At 42.6% G+C, this 22,758-nt stretch overlaps 1 protein-coding gene across 3 annotated transcripts in view; it reads left to right on the top strand.

The window, feature by feature from the left end:
• The window catches only part of PSMA8 (proteasome 20S subunit alpha 8), a 39,429-nt gene extending 22,752 nt beyond the window's left edge, over positions 1 to 16,677 (top strand). For 2 of the 3 annotated variants that reach the window (XM_033933826.1, XM_033933825.1), the window contains exons 4-7: positions 3,345 to 3,467; positions 12,790 to 12,909; positions 13,075 to 13,137; positions 15,855 to 16,677. In XM_033933826.1, the coding sequence (XP_033789717.1) occupies positions 3,345 to 3,467; positions 12,790 to 12,909; positions 13,075 to 13,137; positions 15,855 to 15,950 (402 nt within the window). In that variant the 3' untranslated portion in view covers positions 15,951 to 16,677. The remainder of the gene's footprint in view (positions 1 to 3,344; positions 3,468 to 12,789; positions 12,910 to 13,074; positions 13,138 to 15,854) is intronic. The other variant, XM_033933828.1, reaches the window with a different exon arrangement.
• Positions 16,678 to 22,758: the final 6,081 nt, after the last annotated feature.

Raw genomic sequence — 22,758 nt, 5'->3', positions numbered from 1 at the left:
TCCCGACGTTAGTTCTGACGTTGGAGAGGACGTTCCGGAATGTCCTCTCCGATGTCGGAATTGATGTCGGGAAAAAGGCTTCTGGGCGGCGATTAGCAGCAGGGAGGTAAGGAGAGCGGCGGCGGCGGCGGACCGAGGGGGTGGAGAAGGAAGAAGGGAGGCTTTTTTTGTGCAGCAGGTAGGAAAGGAGGTAGACAGGAAAGGGGGTGCAGGGTTCCCCTATGTCTCAGAGGGAACACTGCCCTCACTATGACCTCTCTATTCATCAGCCCTGTCTGTTCAGTGGATGGAAGAACCCACCCCCAGGGAAGGGCAGTGAACTAACGCAGCTTAACGGTACCGGAGGGCTTCCTAATAGACAGGGATCAGTGGAAAACCGGTGCCATGAAGAACTCACTAGCATCTAAACCCCATCTCTGGACCTGCAGAGGGCCTTGAGCCAGAGCACTGGGCAGACTTTACACTGCAGCTGTTGCAGAAGCACCAGAAGCTGAGCAGATCACATTGGGATTTGAACTCGCAGGTAGGTAGGCTTCGGGGGTAGGGGTGGGACAAAGTCTGGAAGGCAGTGAGGGGACATGAGAAAGAGACACTGGGGACATTAAGGACATAGGAAGGAGTCACTGGGGGCACAGGACATGGGAAGGAGGCACTGGGTGCACTGAGGACATGGGAAGGAAGCACTGGGGGCACTAAGGACATGGGAAGGAGGCACTGGGGGCACTGAGGGCATGGGAAGGGGCACTGAGGGCATAGGAAGGAAGCAGGAAGGAAGGAGGGAGGGAGGGAATAGAAAGGGACAATTGTTGGGCCTGAGTGCAGAAAGAAATGAAAGAAAGGATGCACAGTCATAAGGAAACACAACCAGAGACTCATGAAATCACCAGACAGCAAAGTTAGGAAAAATTATTTTATTTTCAATTTAGTGATCAAAATGTGTCAGTTTTGAGAATTTATAACTGCTGTCTATATTTTGCACTATATTTGTCTATTTTTCTATAGTTACTGAGGTGATATTGCATATTTTAAAGTCATCTGCCTCGACATCTTTGAAACACCCCCAAATATAAATGATAATTAATATTTTCTCTGCGTATAGTGTGCTTTTTAGTTTTTTAAATTTTATGGTTACCATTATGAATTAATAAGTATTTATGTGTGCATGAAAAATGAATGGAAGAAATTGTGGGCGGGGCTAGGGCAAGATTGGGGCGGGACTGACAATTAATAGATGTCCCCTTTTGATGAAAAAAAAATAAATGGTCACGTTAATTATACATGCAGTGCGACTAAGTCTAAGATGGCCCATGTCCCACCCAAATCCTGCCCTCACCACTCCTCCTAAAATGCCCCTTTTAGCTCTGGGCATACTGCAGCACTCTGAATGCCTAAATTGTTTTTACATACGTCTAAAACCTGGTTCGATTATCGGAACTTGGATGACTTGTCTCACTGATCGTCTAAGTGCCGATTTAGGCCGGTTTTTAGACATATATCGGTTTCGATTATGAGCCCCATAGTGTTTTTTTTTTTGGGAGGGGGTTAATAGACCTGCTTTTCTGAAGTAAGCTTTGAAAACCATAAGACTGTTTATAGCTATTCTGCCTAGTGTTTTAGACTCTTTAATTTGTAATTTTTCAATTTGTATTTCTTATTTTTTTTCATTACGTTTTATTTTTTAATTTTAAGGCTACATTTTTATTAAAATTTTAATCGCAATCACATGATTAAAGGTATGTTATATTTTGTTTTTCCAATGCAGCTCTAGTTGGGGAGAGGAGGGGGAGTTAAACACCATGGCCCCGATTCTGCAAAGTGCGTCCCAATTTTAGGCAGCTGTAAGCATCCTACAGCTGTCTAATCAGCCAATCGGGATGCACGTTTTTTTAAAAAAAATGCTCCCCAGGCAGGCCGCCTATATTGAAGGCACCTCCGGGAGCCTAGGGAGGCTCGCAAGACCACCTAAGCTCGCCTAAGGGCCTTAGGTGAACCTAGGCAGCCCTATGCGTCTCCCTAGTAGAGAAAGAGACGCTCACAATGTAAGCAAAATGCGGATCTCCCTGCCGCGATAAGTATAACGGCTACGGCAGCCTGTTCGATCGCTGGCAGGAGGGTGCCCAACACCTCATGCCGGAAGGCCGTACCCCCTCCAGCCCCCCCACGCTACCACCCTCCCCGATGATCCCCCCTAACCTTCCCCCCAACTAACCTCCTCCCCAACTAACCTCTAATTGTTGGCCGGTCGGATGGGTCTTGCTGCCGTCCAGCCAGCAGACCCTCCTCATCGAAATGAGGCGGGCCCGCCCCTTCCCAGCCCATCCCCGCTAAGTCTAAGGCCTGATTGGCCCAGGCGCCCACCCTCCAGTCTTCTGGTAGTATGCTGGATTTTAGAGAAAAATTACAAAATTGCTAATAATAGCTCTGCAAGTTCATTTTTGAATTCTAGCAGCATTCTGGAATGTATACCATCCAGTCCAGGTGATTTGTTACTATTCAGTTTGTCAAATTGACCCATTACATCATTTAGTGTTAACAGAGATTTGTTTGAGTTTCTCTGATTAATCAGAATTTAATACCATTTTTGGCACCGGTAGCACTCCCACATCTTCCTCAGTGAAGACCGAAGCAAAGAATTAATTTAATATTTCTGCTATGGCCTTGTCTTCCCTGAGATCCCCTTTATCCCTCAGTCATCTAGCGGTCCTGGCTTCTTGCTTTTAATATATTTTTAAAAGTTTTTATTGAGTGTTTTTGCTTTCAGCGCAATCTTCTTTTCAAGGTCTCTCTTTGCCTTCCTTATTAGCGCCTTGCATTTGACTTGTCATTCCTTGTGCTGTTTACAATTTTTTTCAGTAAGATCATTCTTCCACTTTCTGAAAGATTCTCTTATAGCTCTAATAGCTTCCTTCACCTCACTTGTTAACCACGCAAGCAGCCGCTTGGACTTCCTTCCCCCTTTTTTAATACATGGAATATATCTAGTCTGAGCTTGCAGGATGGTATTTTTGAATAATATCCACACCTGATGTAAATTTTTGACCTTTGCAGCTGCTCCACTAAGTTTCATTTTTTTTTTTTTTTTACCATTCTCCTCATGTTGTTATAGCATTTAACTTTAAAAAAGAGACTGTTCTATTGTATTTCCTGCCAGAACTTGGCTATTTCTGTACCAGTTAAATGAATATGTATTTTAGATGTTTGATTGTCCATGTTGAAATTACCTCTTAAATATTAATGCTAGGGCTGCCTACATTTTTCCACTCTGTTGTTTGCTAAAAACAGTGTTATGGTCTTTCTAATTTATAAAACCAGTAATTTTAATTGTGAAAATATTGTCTTTGTAGCGCTACACACAAAGCAATGGACGTAGACCTTTTGGTATTTCTTCATTGATTATGGGCTTTGATTTTGATGGCAGTCCGAGATTGTACCAGACAGACCCATCTGGCACATATAATGCTTGGAAGGTAAGTTGCTTATTAGAAATGGTAGCAAACATATTTCTCTCTAGAAAACCTGAATCTCAGGACAGTGCTCTTAAAATATGACTTTCATGTACATATTTTTAGTAAATTTATTACAGTTTCATCAGCAGATTTAATAATAATTTTCCAGTTGGCAATCAAAGTTTGTTTCTGAGTTAAAGCTAGAGCATTATGGCTACCTCGAACATGCTAACTGCGCTACAATAGACTGTGATTGCTTTTATCATATACAGTTTTACATTCTAATGCAATAGGCACATCATTGCTGAACTCATGGGTAGTCAATCTCTTCCCATGAAATTCGGTGTAGAGAGCCTCATTAGCATATTTTGTCGCTCCGCCACCCATCCCTCTGGGTTGTCCTGCAGTTCCTCAGTTTGTCTCTACATACGAGATGGTAGAAGATTGTCTGCTCTTCTCATGTTTATTTTTCCTTTCCTTTCATTTGTTTTGGTTTTTTTTAATCTGATTGTGAAGTTTTTCGGTGCTGCAGAGGATCCCAGCTTTGAGACAGCTCAGACTCTGAGGTCTGAAGTCTGTAGCCAAGGGGCAGATTGCTTTGAAAGTAACCCACTTGGCCAGCCTATACTAACAGTTTGGAAGCTCAGGGACCGTTCCCTTGGGAGGTATGTTCAAGCCCAGAGGGCTTGAATGTAGGCTAAGTGGCTCCATGGCAGTTTGTTGTTTTTTTTACCAGGATTGAAGCCGACTGCATTCCCTCCCCCCTACTGCGCATGTGAGTTCTGGTGGGGGTTGAGGTTTCCAGCCAGTCAGAAGAAGCAAGCAGTCTGATTTTCAGGCTTGTTTGAGGCAGAAGTTCTCCTATTTCTCTGGCTGCAGTTGCAGCCTACGCAGCTCCCAGCACAAGCATGGCACAGTGAGTACAAGGCTGACAACCTATGAGAGAAGATCTGGTGGTCCTTAAAGTGATTTTTTGGGTGCTGGTGATAGAGATAGGGTCCCCTACTCTTGAAATCCCATTTTTAGATTTTTTGACACTTAGTATAGCTCCCAGAGGCCGTTTTAGGTGCTAAAATCCTGATTTTCAAATAAAAGCCTCTTATCTGCCTCGAAACGCCTTAATTTGGCTTAAAATCAGGCAGGATGGACTCCTCAGGTCAGGATATTTTGGATTCATGCCAGATTATTGCTGGGTGGTGAGTCAATGATGTCTGTGTTCCATGTGCCACATTGCACGTGAGGGGGCAGGAGCCATGGGCTTAGCCTCTTCTAGTTCCCCTGGGGGTGTGGGATTCCAGATGGCTTGAGTTCCAGGTCAAAAGTCCTGGTTAGAGCTGGGAAACCTCAAAATCCCCAACGAAACACAGCCGCACACCTGCTGCAAAACCCCAGAAAGGAACATGGGAGTGACCGCAAGGGACTTCAGGACATTCTGGACACAGTTTTGCTCCAGAATTCATCAATATGCTGTATGAAGCATAGTTATTCAACAGCAGCCTCATGGAACCGTTGGGGTTTGCAGTAATGCTGATGCAAGGGGTGTCTAATGCAAAGGGTGCAATTTCCCCTCAGCACAGCCAAGCGCAAGAGATGGGGGTTCAATCGGAGGAGGACTGGGATGACATGGATTCAGTTCCATGCGTTTACTTTCCTAGTATGGTTACTAAATAGCAGGGGATTCTGAATCACGTCTAGGAGAGCCGGATCCTGAACAGGTGGAGGCTTCAGCTCTTGGAGAGGACCTGACTGTATGCAGGCTGTTTAAACCCTCAGCATTTTTGAAGATAATTACAGAATCTCTCCAAGAATTTAAGATTAGTCTCCAGAGTTCAGCTATGCAGTGCTTGCTTATGAGCAGCACTAAGGCTCAGACCATGTGCTTTCCCTCACATCAGGACATTACTAAAATGTTAAGAGACCACTGGAAGGTCCCAAGGGCCACGGTGAAACTATATCCAATGGATGCTGATTTTAACTAGCAATTTATCCTATCAAAGGTGAATTCCTTGGTGTCACAGGTAACCAAGCGTACCTATCTCCCTAGTGAAGGGGGAGTGGTTTGAAAGATACCCAGGACTACAGGCTGCATTTTGTTCTCAAAAAACAATATGAGACTGTGGCAGTGGCATCTTACGTAGCAAACGCTTGCCACTCCAAGTAGCGCCGTGATATGGAGGCGGATGCTGGAAGGGATCAGTGGTTTTTCGTGTTGGGAGTGGATTATATGGCAGATGTTCTATCTGATATCTTCAGGGTATTGAGCAAAGTTTCTGCATATGCCACTTCCACCCGAAGAATGCTGTGGATCAGACAGTGGACGGGGAACTCATCCTCCAAGGTGACGCTGAGCAAGTTACCCTTTAAAGGACAATTGCTGTTTGGGAAAGTTCTGCTTGTCCTGGATCAGTGGCATGGGATTCTGTTACTGTTTGGGTTTTTCCCAGGTGCATGTGACTTGGATTGGCCTCCGTGAAGACGGGAATCGGGATACTGGGCTTAGATGGACTATTGGTCTGACCCAGTAAGGCTATTCTTATATTATGGCCAGTGTGCAGGATCACAAACCAAAGTCTTTACCAGACAGCAGACCGAGAGGGCTCATTCAAAAGTGAAGGCTCTAAACTTTAAAACAACTAACTTTGTTCAGATGGGGGATTAGGTCAAGAAATTGTCTGGATGGGAACATCTGGAAGAAGTAGGAAAGCAGTGGGCAAAACTGAAAGGAGTTATTGTAAGGTCAACAAACCATTTTGTAAGGAAAGTAAGTAAATGTAAGAGGAAAATAAGGCCACTTTGATTCTCAAAAGTAGTAGCTGAGAAGGTAAGGAAAATGAGGTTAGCTTCTATAAACTACAAAAGATCGCCGAAAGAGAAAGACGGGCAAAAATATATGGAAAGGTTTGAGAGGCTGATTGAGTAGTCGGGAAAGCAGAGTGCAAATGGAAGAAAAAAAATAGCAGACTCTAAAATGGGGGGACAAGACAATTTTTAGATATATCAGTGATAGGAGGAAGTGCAAAAGTGGCATTATGAGACTAAAAGGTGAAGGGGAGGAATATGTAGAAGTTGATAAAGATAAGGCTGAATTGTTTAACAAATAGTTCTGTTCTGTGTTCACAGCTGAAGTGCTGGGAGCGAGACCACAGAAAACAAAAGTAAATACAGTACTTCCCTGAAATTCGCAGGGTTCTGTTCCAGGAGCACCCGCGAATTTCAAAAAACAGTGAATGCGGTTTAGGAGTGGATCGGAGGTGGGAAAGGGCTACAGGGGCGGTGGCAGGTGTTAAAAAAAAACCCAATATTTAGGCTAGCAGGTGGTTTGGCTGTGCAGAAGACTGATGGGGGGGGGGGAAGAGAGAGGAGGAGGAATCGGCTGTGCAGAAGGCTGATTGGAATCAACGACTGTGCAGAAGGCTGATTCACGGACCCAGTCATTCCCTGTATTTGCTGACCAGAAGAGGCAGTCAGAAAATACCACGAATGACTGAGTCTGGGATTCGTGAACCGTGAATTCGCGGGGGTCTACTGTAGTGCTGGAGGTGTGGTAGATCGTAACTGATTTTCAGAGGCTTGTGTTCATGAGCAGCTCGCTAAACTAAAAATGGGGACGGGCAGTGTACATCTGAAGAAACGTGGGGAAGTTCTGGCGGCTCCAGTGGCTGATCTTTTCAATGTTTCTCTAGAGTTGGGAGTGGTACTGGGTTATTGGAGAAGGGAAGATGTGATCCCTCTCCACAAAAGTGGAAGTAAGGAAGAGGTAGGGAACTGCATGCCGGTAAGTCTGACATCTGTGGTAAATAAATTAATGTATACACTTTTAAAACAGAGAATATTGCAGTTTCTGGAATCCAGTGGATTACAGGACCCAAGGCAACACGGATAAAGCTGATCAATTACTTTGACTGGGTGACCAGATAATTGGATTGAGGGACAACGCTAGAAGTAATGCTCGTATTTAGATTTTAGCAAAATATTTGACAGCGTTCCACATAGGTGTCTGATAAATAAACTGAATGCCCTTGGTATGGGCCCCAAAGTGACATACTGGGTGAGAAACTGGTTTAGTGGAAGGTGACGGAAGGTAGTGGTCAGTGAAGATTCCTCTAAGGAAAGTGATGTTACCAGTGATGTGCCTCAAGGTTTGGTTCTTGGGCCTGTACTTTTTAACATTTTGTAAGCAATATTGCTGAAAGTTTGTCTGGTAAGATTTGCCTCTTTGCGGATAATACCAAAATCTGCAATAGAGTAGACACCCCTGATGGTGTGTTTAAACATGAGGAAGAATCTAGTGAAGCTAGAGGAATGGTCTGAAATTTGGTAGCTGAGATTTAATGCTAATAAATGCAAAGTCATGCATTTGGGCTGCAGAAACCCGAGGGAATGGTACCATTTAGGGGGTGCAGAACTGTGTGCCTGAAAGAGGAGCTGGACTTGAGTATGATCGTATGTGATTATCTTAAGGTGGCCAAACAAGTTGAAAAAGTGACTGCAAAAGCTAGAAGGATACTTGGGTGTATAGGGAGAGGAATGGCCAGTAGGAAAAAGGAGGTATTGATGCCCCTGTATGGTGAAACCTCATTTAGAATACTGTGTACAATTCTGGAGACCGCACTTTTAAATAGATATAAATAGGATGGAGTATGACCAGAGGAAGGCAACTAAAATGGTTAATGGTCTATGTCATAAGGTGTACGAGAGCTTAAGTTCAACACGTATTGTAAATAATGTTAGGTAGAAGGGATTCATTCATACCAAAAGGACAGAAAAAGACTGTTGACAAAATCATAAAACGCAACGGAGAAAAATAAACCTCAATTGAGAGCAGCCGGGACTACACAAGTGCCCTAAGCCGCCCTCATCATCACAGGTTTATAAAAAAAACTCCGTACAATTATAGATAACTTTCATACATCAAAGTGTTATATTTTTTTCAATTTTTCAATCTTTTTTCTTCAGTATTTTTGATATTTTCCAAAATGTCACTTATTGAATCTGTCCCAAAAAAGGGGGAGAAATCATTCCCAAATGTGGCAATCAGCTCAGCTATAAGCATTCAAACATCGTTAAGCTGTGTGACTTTGTGAAACCGAAATATCATATCACTCATCTGGAGATGTGAAACTTCCTAGTCCCGACAGAAAAGACTTTCTGTTTCGCCAAAAAACAGCTACTTCAGGGGATCCATGTTATTCGGAATACTCCATGCAAGACAAAACTACAGCTGGCTCCTCACAAAATGGATGTCCATTTATAATTGTACGGAGTTTTTTATAAACCTGTGATGATGAGGGCGGCTTAGGGCACTTGTGTAGTCCCGGCTGCTCTCAATTGAGGTTTATTTTTCTCCGTTGCGTTTTATGATTTTGTCAACAGTCTTTTTCTGTCCATTTTGGTATGAATGAATCCCTTCTACCTAACATTATTTACAATACGTGTTGAACTTAAGCTTTTGTGATTGAATACGATTGTACCTTTTGATAAGGTGTACGAGGACAGATTTAAAGATCTCAATATTATACTTTGGGGGAAAGGTGGGAGAGGGGAGAGATGAGACATTTAAATACCTATGTGGCATAAATGCACATGAGGCAAGTCTCTTTCATTTGAAAAAAAACTTCAGAGTGAAAAGGCATAGAATTAGGTTAAAAGGCGAGGGCTCAGGAGTAATCTAAAGAAATACTTTTTTGTGGTAGATGCTTGTAACAGAGGTTGTGGACACAGACTGTGTCTGAATTCAAGAAAGCATGGGACAGGCACGTGGAAACTCTTATGGAGAAGAGGAAATGGTGGATGCTGTAGATGGACAGACTGGATAGGCCATTTAGCCTTTATCTGCCATCATGTTTCTTGATTGCAGATTTCCAGTTTAACTATACAATTCACTCACTGTTGGCAGTCATCAGGTTCAAGCAATCTTTTCAGTTGATCATGTAATTATTTCTCTGTTCATCCTCCGCTTTGGAACCATGAAAGTGTCTCCCTCAGTATACAGGGCTTGGCAGGAGAATGGGGATAACCAAGTCTTTTCCCAAAGTACTGTTTTCTCACTTTCAATTCTTTTCTCTCCATCCTCTACCAGTAGGAGTCTTTCCTCAGTACACGGGGCTTTGGTGGGAGAAACGGGATCAACCAAAAGTCTGTATTTTCTGTCAAACTCCTTTCAGGGTATCAAGACTTTATTCTTGATCTTTTATTCTCTGTCCTCTGCCAGGAACCATTTAGGAGTCTATCTCGGTGCTACAGCCTTGGCAGGAGAAATAGGGCAACAAAAGCCAGGAATTTCTGCCCCACTCTCCTTTTATAATATTCCCCCCTCCACCCACTATGTTTCCTTAACCATTTTAGCTTAGTCTCATTGACCTTCTGAAAAATCTGTCTGTTTTTATGGTTGAGGCATTTTTCAGTGGGGGTCACATGTATATATTAGATTTCCAGTGTTGGCGCATTTTTGAGAGAAAAAAATAGTTGCCATGTGTGATGGGGTAGTGTCGTAATCACTCCAATCACCACTGAGAGAAAGCCACATGGAGAAGCCCTATGCTAAAACCTGCTGGGTATAGGCTCTTGCCAGCAGGCCAAAGCAAGCTCATTTAAATATTGAGTCAAGTTGTAATAGATCTCATCCCAAGAGCATGATGATTCTAGTGACTTATTATTACACAGCTACTCCTCAGAAGTGAGGTACAAATGCAAATTCTTTAAAATTTGCCCTTGTAAAGTTCTGCATTGGATCCCTTTGTTAGGAGGTTTATATGGCTTTTGGCACTGGTTTTGTTTTTGCTTTAGATATTGTGCTTTGTGAGTGATGTGCTTAAAACACATTTGTACATTGCTTTGCATGCTCCAGTGGACTAGGAAGATGGCCTATAAAAATTTAAATTAGACACAGTTTTATATCCTGCCTCTATCCCCCATTTGGCATTGCTCTATTTCCCACACAGAAGGACAGAGTTTTGGTGGGGGGGAGGGGGGTCACTTTTTTTATCACAGTAAAACTAAACTTTTTATTAACCAGGTTACATCCTTTAAAAATTTATCCTTATGTGTTGGAGAAATAAAGATAAATATTTGAACATAAGAATTTCCACTGCTGGGTCAGACCAGTGGTCCATCGTGCCCAGCAGTCCGCTCAGGCGGCAGCCCCCAGGTCAAAGACCAGTGCTCTAAATGAGTCCACCCTCACTGTTGGCCCCTCCCTTTTTAAAGATGAGCTCCGGTGGATGATGTCAGGGGGTGGGCAGAGCTACCTCTCGCCAGTGCCCCTTGCTCTCTCCTGCCTTCTGTTGCTCCTTCTTCCCCCTCTGCTGTTCTCTGTTCTGCTTTTCTCTCCTTCTCTTTCCTGCTTGCTTGCCCTAGCCTGTTTAACTGAGCTCCGTTTGCCCCTCCCCTTTTAAGGAGCTCCAATGGATGATGTCGGGGAGTGGGTGGAGTTATCTCTCGCCAATGCCCCTCGCTCTCTCCTGCCTTCTGTTGCTCCTTCTTCCCCTCTCCTATTCTCTGCTCTGCTTTTCTTTCCTTCTGCTTTTCTCTCCTTCTCTTTTCCTGCCTCCTGCTTGCCTGGTCATAAATAGTGATACACCATAAATGTTTGGAAATAATAAACTTTTATATAGGCTGAATAAAAAATGGGGTTCTGTAACCTTATTGAATTCCAAATGGCATTAGAATAAACAAATGGTACAAATAGTGTACTATGAAAAAATATTAAAATAAGGTTGGGAATATTAATAACCTATTGTACTGTACCATAAAAAACCTCGTTCATCTTTATGATCGAAGTCGTTATATCAAGCTTTATAAATAAAATTGCTTCCTAACAAACTGTTAGGCTTGATACTGTTTCTCGAGCAGTTCCTGATTCTCAGGATATCCTGCAATGAATAGTGGTCAACAGATGAACCTAAATCAGACAGTCCCAGAATGAACAATCATTGGAAGAAGAAGAACACACTGTGACACCAATATGGCATGCCCAAACATGAATTGGATAAACTCAGACCCGACAAGGCCATATTTCAGCAGTTGCCTGCATCAGGGATATAATTTCAGCTTTGCACTTCAGTCATAGGTGAATAAACAGCCAGAGCTTTCAGCTGGGTAAAAACAATATTGAGGTCCTGTGGTATTCTGACAGGCTTGATAGAAGATTTCATAAATAGCAACCTGCAAATAGAATGAACTAAAGGCTGTACAGAGATTTTATGCTCTACCTGATAAGCTCCAAGGGCTAGATTCTACAAACTATAAAAACGGCGCCAGACGCATGTCAATCACATTACAGCACTGTTTGCAGAATCGTGGCTAACGTCAAAGGTAGGTACCAGTAATGTAGGCCTTCAAAATCCTGGCCTACATTTCTGGCGTCTATCTTTTGACATGAATCACATCTACAGAGGCGCCTAACAGTGCCTAAGGCAATTTCTGGAACAAACCATGCCTACTTCAACCTTGAAGACACTGCTAGGCGCCTATGTAGATGTGATGCTGGTGCCATTTGCACCTACATTTTTAAAATGAGTTGTAATTGGTTTTAATCCGCACAGTCAATTACTGCGCCGATTGAGCCAATTAAAACAATTAAGTTAAGCAGCAGTAGGGCACCTATCACTGCCTAACTTAAACAGCGCCTTTTAGAGAATTTGGACCTTATTGTGCTAATGTGAACCCCACTACATATAAAGTCAAACTGCAAACCTCATGGTATACCCTGAAGAAAGCCACAGCATGATGTTAGTTCTATCTGACCAGATGTGAGAGACTCGATTAAACTGCAACAGGCATGATGCCAGCCATGGAAGCCTAAGAGAATGTGAACCCTTATCGAGTTGGGTCTTGAGACCCATCTCTGAAAGATGTAGAAGATATTCAATCATTTTTTGTGTAGTGCAGTGCAAATGAAGGGATCTAGGAATTTACTCTTGCACCATATGGCAAACCTCCTTCCATTTAAACCTATATGTTGTCTTGGGGAAATCCTTTCTGGCAGGTAAGCTGCAAAAAGCTGTCGGGAAAGTTTAGGGAAGACAATGGTAACCTCTCAACATCCAAGCTATGAGGTCTAGGGACTCTTATGTTGATTCAACAGAGTGCCCTGCTTTTGCTTGATGAGTTTGGAAAACACTTCGGTCTCTTAGGACTCTTAATAAAATGGTCCAGCAGAAGTAGGATCTACATTTGTCTCGGCCAGTAAAAGGCTATCCCAGTGAGGACTGTTGGGTATACTGGATGGGCCGCACAGGTTCTTTATCTGTCATCATTTACTGTGTTGGATGTAGATCACATTGTTTGTTGTGGAATTTTCTTTGCTATTAGTTTATTAATATAGCTTGTTTTGCTTCTCCAGGCAAATGCAATTGGTCGCAGTGCAAAAACTGTACGTGAATTTTTGGAAAAGAACTACACAGAAGAAGCTATAGCTACTGATAATGAAGCCATTAAACTGGCAATTAAAGCTTTACTAGAAGTAAGTGAGACAATAGAATCATGTTTCCTACAGACATAAGATGGGAAAAATCCATAGTACATTGCTCCCTGGGTACATACAATTTCATGTTTTAAGTAAGTTTACTTCCTTCATGTCTAATTTATTGATGTATAATTTTCTAAAAATGTGCTACTTGTGCTCTAGGTTGTACAGTCTGGTGGAAAAAATATTGAATTGGCAGTAATAAAGAGAAACCAGCCATTAAAGGTATTGTAGAAATGAATGTTAATTTTCTTTTTTTATTTCTTAACTCTAATCTTATACGACCTCCTGGTTGACCTTCCCATAAAATCTACCGTATATACTCAGATATAAACTTATCTGAGTATAAACTGAGATAACAGTTGTCCCCCCTCCCCTAAAAGAGGGGGGGAACTATTGAATATAAACCGGAGAGGGGTTATATTTTCTCTGGTATTACTCTTCTGTATCTCTGTTCTTCCCTCCCCTCAGACCATCAACATTCCTCCTCTCTTCCCTCTCTTCTACCCTGGGGTCTCCCAATGCTAACACCAGCATAGTAGTCAACATTTCCTGCCTCCAACCCCCTCGCAGCAATCAACATTTCTTTCCAACACCCCCCCAACTCAGACGTTACTGTCACAGCAACCAACATTCTCTTCCCCCCCCCCCAATCATCCGATAATCGATTTTTCACTTACCGGCATTTCCTTCCCCATCACACACTGAAAAAGTTATGCACTGACTGGATTGAAGCAGGGCCTTGAGCATCTGAACATGCTCTTAGGTCTGCCATCTTCCACCTTCTCCGAGATTCTCAGAGAGCGTGAAAACTGGCAAGTCTTTGAGCATCTGCACATTTAATCAGCGCATAACTTTTTCATAATTGAGGAAGCAAATGCCGGGAAGCGAAGCGCTGATTGTCAAATGATTGGGGAGGGGGAATGTTGTTGCTTGTGGTAGTGGTGGTGGCAGCGGCATTGGAGTCAGGGGAGTTTTTCGGAAACAAATGTTGGTTGCTGCGAGGAGGTTGGAGGCGGGAAATGTTGGCTGCTGTGACATTGGTGTCGGAGTCAAGGGGAGTGGGGTTCACAAAGAAATGTCCGTTTCTGTACAGGGACTGGAGGAAATGACAATGGTGATGAGGACTACTGCAGGAGAATGGATGGGGGTTGAAGGAAAATGCTGGTCATTGGGTGGCATGGAAAGATGAGAGGCTCAAATATAATGAGATTCCCATTTTTTGGGTCTTTTTTTGGGGGGGAGACAAAAAAAAATCTTGATTTATATTCGAGTATATATGGTAACTGTATAATTAGGGATTGACTCAACTCTGCTCAGGCCTTTAAAAAAAATTTGATTGAAAGCTATTTACTGGGATCAGGATGGTAGGTGGGAGGCTTCTTGTTGGATATGCAGGTGATAGTAAAAAGATCACTGTCTTAATGGCTTGGCCTTGGCAGAGTTTGTAATTTATCTGCTATCCTTGTGTTTCTTATACTTTTGATTCATCAAGACTCGGGCATAATATATTAGTATATGTAGGGCGCTGAAAGTTAATTTTATTGGTGCTTCACTGCTTCAGCCTCCTATACACTATAGACTATTGTAACATCATCTATTTAGGAGCACCCAAAAAAAATTCTAAGGAAATTAAGGATAATTCAGACTATAGCTGTTCGATTGATTTTTGGTTTAAAAAAGAATGACCATATTAGTCCATATTATTGTTTACTTCATTGGCTGCCTTTGGAGGCAAGAGTATTATTCCAAATTTTCCTATATCTGCTTTAAGCTGATATAAGGATTGTCTCCAGCTTACCTTTTTCCTCATTTTGTGACCATCAAGAGAAACTAGAAACTTCTACTTATTTGCTTATCCAAAAATTAATGTTTATAGATATAAGACCTTCTTAGATAGGACCCTAGCATTTCAAACTGGTAGGCAACAATCTTGGTTAGGTAAATGTATTCAGCAAGCTATGTTATCCTATTGCAGTTTTCGGAAATTAATTAATGCTACTTTGTTCGATAAGTTTATTACTTAGTGAGTTTTATTATTGAAATTATATTTTACAGATATTTGTATTTTTTACTGTATTATTGTATTTCGCTGATTGTCCAGCTCTTTTTAGTGTAAACCGCCTAGAACTTTTGATTATGGCTTCATGTTCCAAGCTAACAGACAACAATCCTGGCTGGGAAACTACATAAATAAAACCAGACAGACCTACAAAGCATTCCAAAAATCTATCAAAACCACTCTGTTTGACAAATTCATCACCTAAACCAGCGATGGCGAACCTATGGCACGCGTGCCAACTGTGGCACGCGAAGGCCTTGCAGCTGGCACGCGCAGGGCCGCCATCAGGGCAGTACTACCAGGGGGTGCACAGGAGAGAGAGCTGAACGGGGACGATGGGGGACCCGCGGGGTTAAATATAACTCGAGCCGCGAGGCTCGTCTTCTACTCCGACTGCCCTGCCGCTCACACAGCCGATCGGAAATCTTCCCCGACGTCAGCGCTGACGGCGGAGGGAGGGCTTAAGCTGGCACTTTGAGGAAATTCTTTGGTTTTGTGCGGCAGTTTGGGCACTCGGGCTCAAAAAGGTTAGCCATCACTGACCTAAACAGACCAATCCGCGCTCACTATGCTTTTTCCCCCTACAAACCCGAAGCAATCTTCAGGCAATTCCTACCCCTCTCACTTTCCCTCCCTCTTTCAACCCCTCTTACATTCCCTCCACTACAACCCTTTTCTTCTGTAACATTCCCCTCATGCATTTGTAATTCGCTGAATGTCCAGCCTTCTTTCGATGTGAACTGCCTAGAAGTTGTCTGACTATGGCAGTATAGAAAAATAAAGTTATTAGTATTATAATAAAAGAATAAAGTTGTTGTTATTATTATTATACAAATAATTTTCTGTTTACATTTAAGCTCATGGCTGTTTTCCATTGCAGATATATGATGCCAAAGAGATAGAATCCCTTGTTAGTGAAATAGAGAAGGAAAAAGAAGATGACGCCGAGAAGAAAAAGCAGAAGAAAACTACCTAACAACATAAATACAATCGCTGGTTGTGTCTGCCAGTGCACTTGAATTGCTAAAATATAAGAAAATGCTAGTGTTTACAGCTTGCATCCGTTGAGTTACTAAATAAGCTAAATTTGTGAGGGGAGCACAGGTGGGCTGAAATAGCTGGACCTGCGTGAACCAAGGTGCTAAAGTAAGCAGATGGTGGCAGAGTATACTTCTGAAAATATTTGCAGAAATGGTTTGTCCTGTTAGAAATTTGGGTCTGGTCTGAACTAACAGTAAAAGGTTCATCTTTACATAATGCTTGAAGCTTATAGGATTTTGCTTCACTTTTGTGTTTACATATGGCTACACTACTGTTAACAGCATGGTGAAGGCAACCATTTATTAAAATAAAATATTGATCTCTTCTGTCAGGTACAGTTTGTTTTCTGATACTTGCCACAACAGAAGAAATAAATATTCTTGGTTTTGCTTTATCATGACATCTCTCTCACTTATACACTCCACCCTTTTGAGTGTTTCTAAAAGTAAAATAATTGCCACAAGTCACTTCTTACGTATGTTATGTTTCATGATCTGCGTAAAATGACAGAAACATTCAGGGGTAAGAGATTAGTTAAGAGGGGAGATTTCTGTGTTGGGAATTGAATCTCTTCTATGGGATTGTGGGGACCATAAGAACGCAGGACTCTTATCTGTTTTTTTGTTATCTGAATTTTTTTTTTGTTCAGGGTTATTGTATAAGAGCATAAGAATTGCTATACTGGACCAGACTGAAGGTCCATCAAGCCCAATATCCTGATTCTAACAGCGTCCAACCCAAGTCCAAAGTACCTAGATAGATCCCAAGTAGTAAACAGAATTTATGCTGCTTATCCTAGGAATAAGCAGTGGATTTCCCCAAGCCATCTCAATAATGGCCTATGGACTTCCCTTTTAGGAATTTATCCAAACCTTTTTTAAACCTTGCTAACCCCACATGGATTGTCTCCTTATGCTTATTGCTTTGTTTAATAATAAAAAGATTTCAACTAAAAATAATAAAACATTCTTCCAAACTAGTTGTAACCTTATATCATGACCAGTGTCTTATCAATCATAATAGAAATGTACAAATATGTTGTAAACTAAAATGCTATTCTGTTAGTAGCAGACTTTCTGTTCCTGAACATTTTAACAGAAGAGGTGAGATGATCCTCAATTAGGTACTTTAAAGGTTGGGTTGGAGAGCAGAGCAGAAGTGCTGGCTCAAAGGAGGAAAATACTGACACACCAGTTCAATAATAAAATGCCACTAAATGTACGTGAAAGGAGATACCCTCATACCTTCTATTATCCCAGGACAAGCAGGCAACATATTCTCACATATGGGTGACATCACCCCGTAGCCCCGGCACAGACAGCTGCAAAAGCGCTTTTGCACTCTAAGAACTTAAGAAAATTCGCAACTGACTGCACCACACATGCGCGAGTGCCCTCCTTCCCGACATAGGCATGCGTCTCCTCAGTTTTCCGCGGAGCTATGAAATCATGTATAAAACGGTCTCTTGTTTTGTTTTTGCCTTCCCGTTCACACGTTTACTGTTCTTCTTTTTTCTTCTTCTTTGATTTACATATAAAAAAAGAGTCTTTACCTTTCTTTCTTATTTTTTGCGAAGCCGTTTTTGATTGCGGGGCCTTTGCCTCCACCTCAGCCTTCAGGGTTTGATTTGGCGGAGACAGTTTTCCCTCCCATGTCCCGCCCATTAACGGGCTTCAAAAAGTGCAGCAGGTGCCAGTGCACTATTTCATTAACTGACCCACATAAGTGGTGTATTCAGTGCCTCAACACAGACCATCACGTGGATTCTTGTACACGCTTTTCGACGCTTCAGAATCATTCCATAATACAACACTTATTACAGCAAAGACTTCTCTTCGCTACCATGGATACATCACAGGTACCTTTCGCCATCGTCCAAGCCATCAACATCAAAAGCATTGCATTGGCTGAGGTACCAGCTTCCATATAGGTGTCGCAGGCTATAGATCCATCAGGTAAGCCAGCTAAGAAGTCACCAGATTCCCAGGCAGTGTGTAGGCCTCTAAGGTATCGAGTCTAGTCATACTGGCCAAATAGAGACCATTGATGCGGCTCACTTCAACTTCGAAGGGTGCATCTTCATTCATGTCATCCTCTCCGGAGTGAGCAGCGGCACCGTTGATTCTGGCATCCAAACCATAGGTATTGGTGCAGGCTTTCAAAGAGAAGCTCAATGCTCTCTTTCAATTGGAGTTTGGGGACATGTTCCAACTGGTCACTCCCATGTTGGCTCTTTTGGCACCGGCCCAGCCTGAGCGTCGTCCCATGCGAGATGCAGGTACTGCCTTCTTCTCGGCACCAATCTTAGTCATCGAGCCATGCTTCCAGACAATGTCTCCCTCCCTGAAGCATCACTCCTCAAGGCACCGATCTCCTTCTCCAAAGCATCGCTCTCCACCAATCTCCTTCTTGTCATTCTTCTGAGCATCAATCCAGTCATTCCAGACATTTGTCTCCACGCCTTCAATCCACTAAATCTGGCAAGCATTCTTCCAAATCCAACCACATTTCTCCTATGCATTCGGACAAGCGTAAGAAGTCTGTTTCACCTTCTTCATTGGCATCAGGTTGGTATCGACAGACATTCGTCTCCACGCCATCAATCCACTATATCTGGCAAGCATTCTTCTAAGTCCAACCACATTTCTCCTATGCATTCAGACAAGCGCAAGAAGTCTATTTCTTCTTCTTCATTGACATCAGGTTGGTACCAGGCCAAGCATCGATACTATTCTCCCTTCCATTCCTGTGGATTCAGATCTTCATCTTGAGTCTACTCATGAGGCATCTCCATCTTCTACAGAAGTTTATGATTCTCAAACAGAGCATTCTCCTCACTCCACTTCTCATAGGGAGCCATCTCCTTCTGAATCAGTCTCATTTACCTGATGTATCAGGCAGATGAGTAAAGACCTGGCAATAAAACTGGAAGCAGATTCCAAATATTCAGAGGAGTGTATTGAAACTATGGACTACAAACACCCTCCAAAGGAGCTTCTCCAGCTTCCATTGCATGGCATTTTAAAGGAGACTCTGAAAAAATTGGGAATCCCCTTTCTCTGTTCCGGCTGCTCCTCAAAAGCTTGATTCTCAGTACAAGATTATTCCCATTCTTTCATAGTGGAATCCACTCTCAAAAAATCTGCCCCAGGGCAAGAGGGTCAGTCAATGGACAGGTTTGGTAGACGTCTCTACCAGAATTCCATGCTGGCTAATAGTCATTAATTACAATTTTTACTCTACCTGTTATTTGAAATACTAGGGCAAAACAATGCCAACTTACTTCAAATATCTACCATCCCATCGGAAGTCAGAGTTCCAGCACATGTTCCATACTCTGACAGCACATGGTACAATCCTCATACAATGCCTTTGAGCTGTTTCTCAAGTATCTGCAATCTCAGTGGCCATGAGAAGGCTTGCATGGCTCAGAATAGCAGATATGGATATTAACTTTCAAGATTGGTTAGCTAATATCACCTGCCTAGGAGATGAACTTTTTGGGGACACTATTGAGAATGCAACTAAAAAACTTTCAGAGCATGAAAAGTCTTTCAATTCATTACTCAGACCTAAGCTTAAATCCTCCACCTCTAAATCTTTCAAACCATCTTCCTCATATCAAAGGCGTTATACACCAAAGTCTATTCCTCTTTCCAGACCACCTCCCAGAGTTTTCACCAAGTGCCTGGTCATGGTAGCAGCCTTGCAAAATCACGGTTTCCAAGTTTTTCCGTATCTGGACGATTGGCTCATCAAAGATCCTTTGTTGTTACTGCAACAACACAACAGACTATACTATTCCTGAAAAATTGTGGATTTGAAATCGACTTTCCATAATCTCAACTGCAACCTTCTCAGGCTCTTCAGTTTATTGGAGCCCTTCTAGATACTGTTCAATTCAGAACATTCTTTCCTCAGCAATGTCAAGCTGCTCTCATTCAACTTTGCCATCAAGTGTCCTTCCTTCTTTCACTATTTGTGAGACACATGATGGTTCCTCTGGGTCACATGGCCTCTACAGTTCACGTGACTCTTTTTGCCAGACTTCACCTAAGGATTCCTCAGTGGTCACTGGCTTCTCGGTGGTCCCAAGCTCTCGATCTGCTTTCTCAGCACATTACAATAACATCTCTTCGGCAATCTCTCCAGTGCTGGATGCTCTCTTCCAATCTTTCCAGACGTTTGCTGTTTCAAACGCCCCCCTCACCAGAAGGTTCTTACATCAGATTTGTCAACCTATGCTTGGGGAGCTTACTTAGATGGTCTCCGTACTCAAGGTCACTGGTCTGCCACAGATTGTCGCCATCACATAAAACTGTTGAAACTCGGAGCGATTTTCAATGCTCTCAAGGCTTTTCAGCATCTTCTACAAAATCAAGTCATTCTCATCCGTACAGACAATCAAGTAGCTATGTACTATGTGATCAAACAAGGAGGAGGAACAGGGTCTTTCCTCTGCCAAGAAGCTCAAAAGGTTTGCAATTGGGCAATTCCTCACAACATTTTTCTGAAAGCTGTGTACATTCAAGGAGAGAAAAATTCACTGGTGGACAAATTAAGCCGCATTCTGCAACCTCACAAATGGACGCTGAACTCATCAGCTCTTCATCAAATTTTTTCTCAGTGGGGATCCCCTCAAGTAGACCTTTTTGCATCTCCCCACAACAACAAGCTGCCCCAGTTCTGTTCCAGACTATACTCTCCTCGTCACCTGGAGGCAGATGCTTTTATCCTGAACTGGATGAACAAGTTCCTCTATGCCAGGGATCTCAAAGTCCCTCTTTGAGGGCCGCAATCCAGTCGGGTTTTCAGGATTTCCCCAATGAATATGCATTGAAAGCAGTGCATGCACATAGATCTCATGCATATTCATTGGGGAAATCCTGAAAACCCGGCTGGATTGTGGCCCTTAAAGAGGGACTTTGAGACCCCTGCTCTATGTGTTCCCTCCATTTCCACTTATTCTCAAAACACTTTGCTTTTCAAATTCAAACAGGAATCTGCCTCTATGATTCTGATAGCTCTTCGGTGGCTCAGACAACCTTGGTTCTCTCTTCTACTTCAACTCAGCATCAAGGAGCCACTTCTGCTAATATTTCTGTCTCTTCTTACACAGTCATAGCTCTCTTCTTCATCCCAACCTGCAGTCTTTGCATCTGACAAATTGGTATCTTTTACGATGACTTCACCTGACCTTCAGTTTTCTCAATTGGTCAGAGACATTTTAGATGCTTCTAGAAAACCAGCCACAAGACAATATTATACTCAAAAATGGACTCGGTTTTCTGCTTGGTGCAATTTTCATCATCAAGAGCCACAATCCACCTCCTTCTGGATTATCTTTTCCATTTAACTTAATCTGGCCTCAAATCCACCTCCCTTCGAATCTATGTGCAATTGCTGCTTTCATCAACCATTAGATGGAAAACCTCTCTCTGCTCAACCTGTGGTTTCCAGATTTATGAAAAGACTTCAATGTCAGACCACTTCCAGTAGTTTGGGATCTCAATGTTCTTGCTCAACTGCTGAAACCTCCATTTGAATCAGTGTCTATGGCTCATCTTAAATATCTCACTTGGAAAGTAGTTTTCCTCATTTCTCTCATATCTGCTCTCAGATATGTGAGCTACAAGCTGTGGTAGCGGATGCACCATTTACAGTATTCCATCATGATAAGGTGATACTCCACACCCATCCAAAATTCTTACCTGAAGTTGTTACTGAATTTCATCTCAATCGATTGTTCTCTCAGTGTTTTTTCCCAAGCCTTATTCTCATCCTGGAGAGATAGCTCTTCATACTCTGGACCGCAAATGAATATTGGCATACTATTTGCAACAAACTAAATTGCATAGATCTTCACAACATTTTGTCTCCTTTGATCCAAACAAATTGGGGCATTCTGTTTCAAAAAGAATGATTTCCAACTGGTTGACTGCCTCTCATTTTGTTATTCTCAGGCTGGGCTGCAACTGGAAGGTCGAGTCACGGTCCACAATGTCCAAGCTATGGCAGCTTCAGTAGCTTTTCTCCGCTGAACTCCAATTGATGAAATATGCAAAGCAGCTACTTAATCCTCGGTTCATACCTTCACTTCTCATTATTGTCTGAAATCTTATTCCAGACGGGATGGACATTTCGGCCAAGCAGTATTACAAAATTTATTTTCCCAGTAGCCAACTCTCCCACAATCCCATCTTTGGTTAGATTGGAGGTCACCCATATATGAGAATATGCTGCCTGCTTGTCCTGAGATAAAGCACAGTTACATATCGTAACAGGTGTTATCCAGGGACAGCAGGCAGATATTCTCACAACCAACCCACCTCCCCTGGCTCTCTGAACTGAGAAGATGCGTGCCTACTTTGGGCAGGAGGGCACTCGCACATGCGCGGTGCGGTTAGTCATGAACTTTCTTAAGTTCTTAGAGTGCAAAAGCACTTTGGCAGCTGTCCATTCTGGGGCTCTGTGGATGACGTCACCCATATGTGAGAATATCTGCCTGTTGTCCTTGGATAACACCTGTTACAGTAACTGTGCTGTCAAGCCATTACACAGCCATATTTCAGGTTGTTAACATAAGCGAAAACTTAATTTTAATCGGTGGTGCTCTCAATTAGTTCTCATTAGAACTCCATATGTTATGTTCCAGCTCAATAAGTGAAACATTCTAGGCAGGTAGCCACGTGCTGCAGAAGGAATCGACTCTGGATTTTTCACTCTGCCTCTGCTGTACTTCA

This window comes from Geotrypetes seraphini, chromosome 2 (genome assembly GCF_902459505.1).
Source record: "Geotrypetes seraphini chromosome 2, aGeoSer1.1, whole genome shotgun sequence".
Taxonomy (NCBI): Eukaryota; Metazoa; Chordata; class Amphibia; order Gymnophiona; family Dermophiidae; genus Geotrypetes; species Geotrypetes seraphini.
Note: the sequence above shows the minus strand (reverse complement) of the source record. Positions and strands in the feature narration are given on the sequence as shown.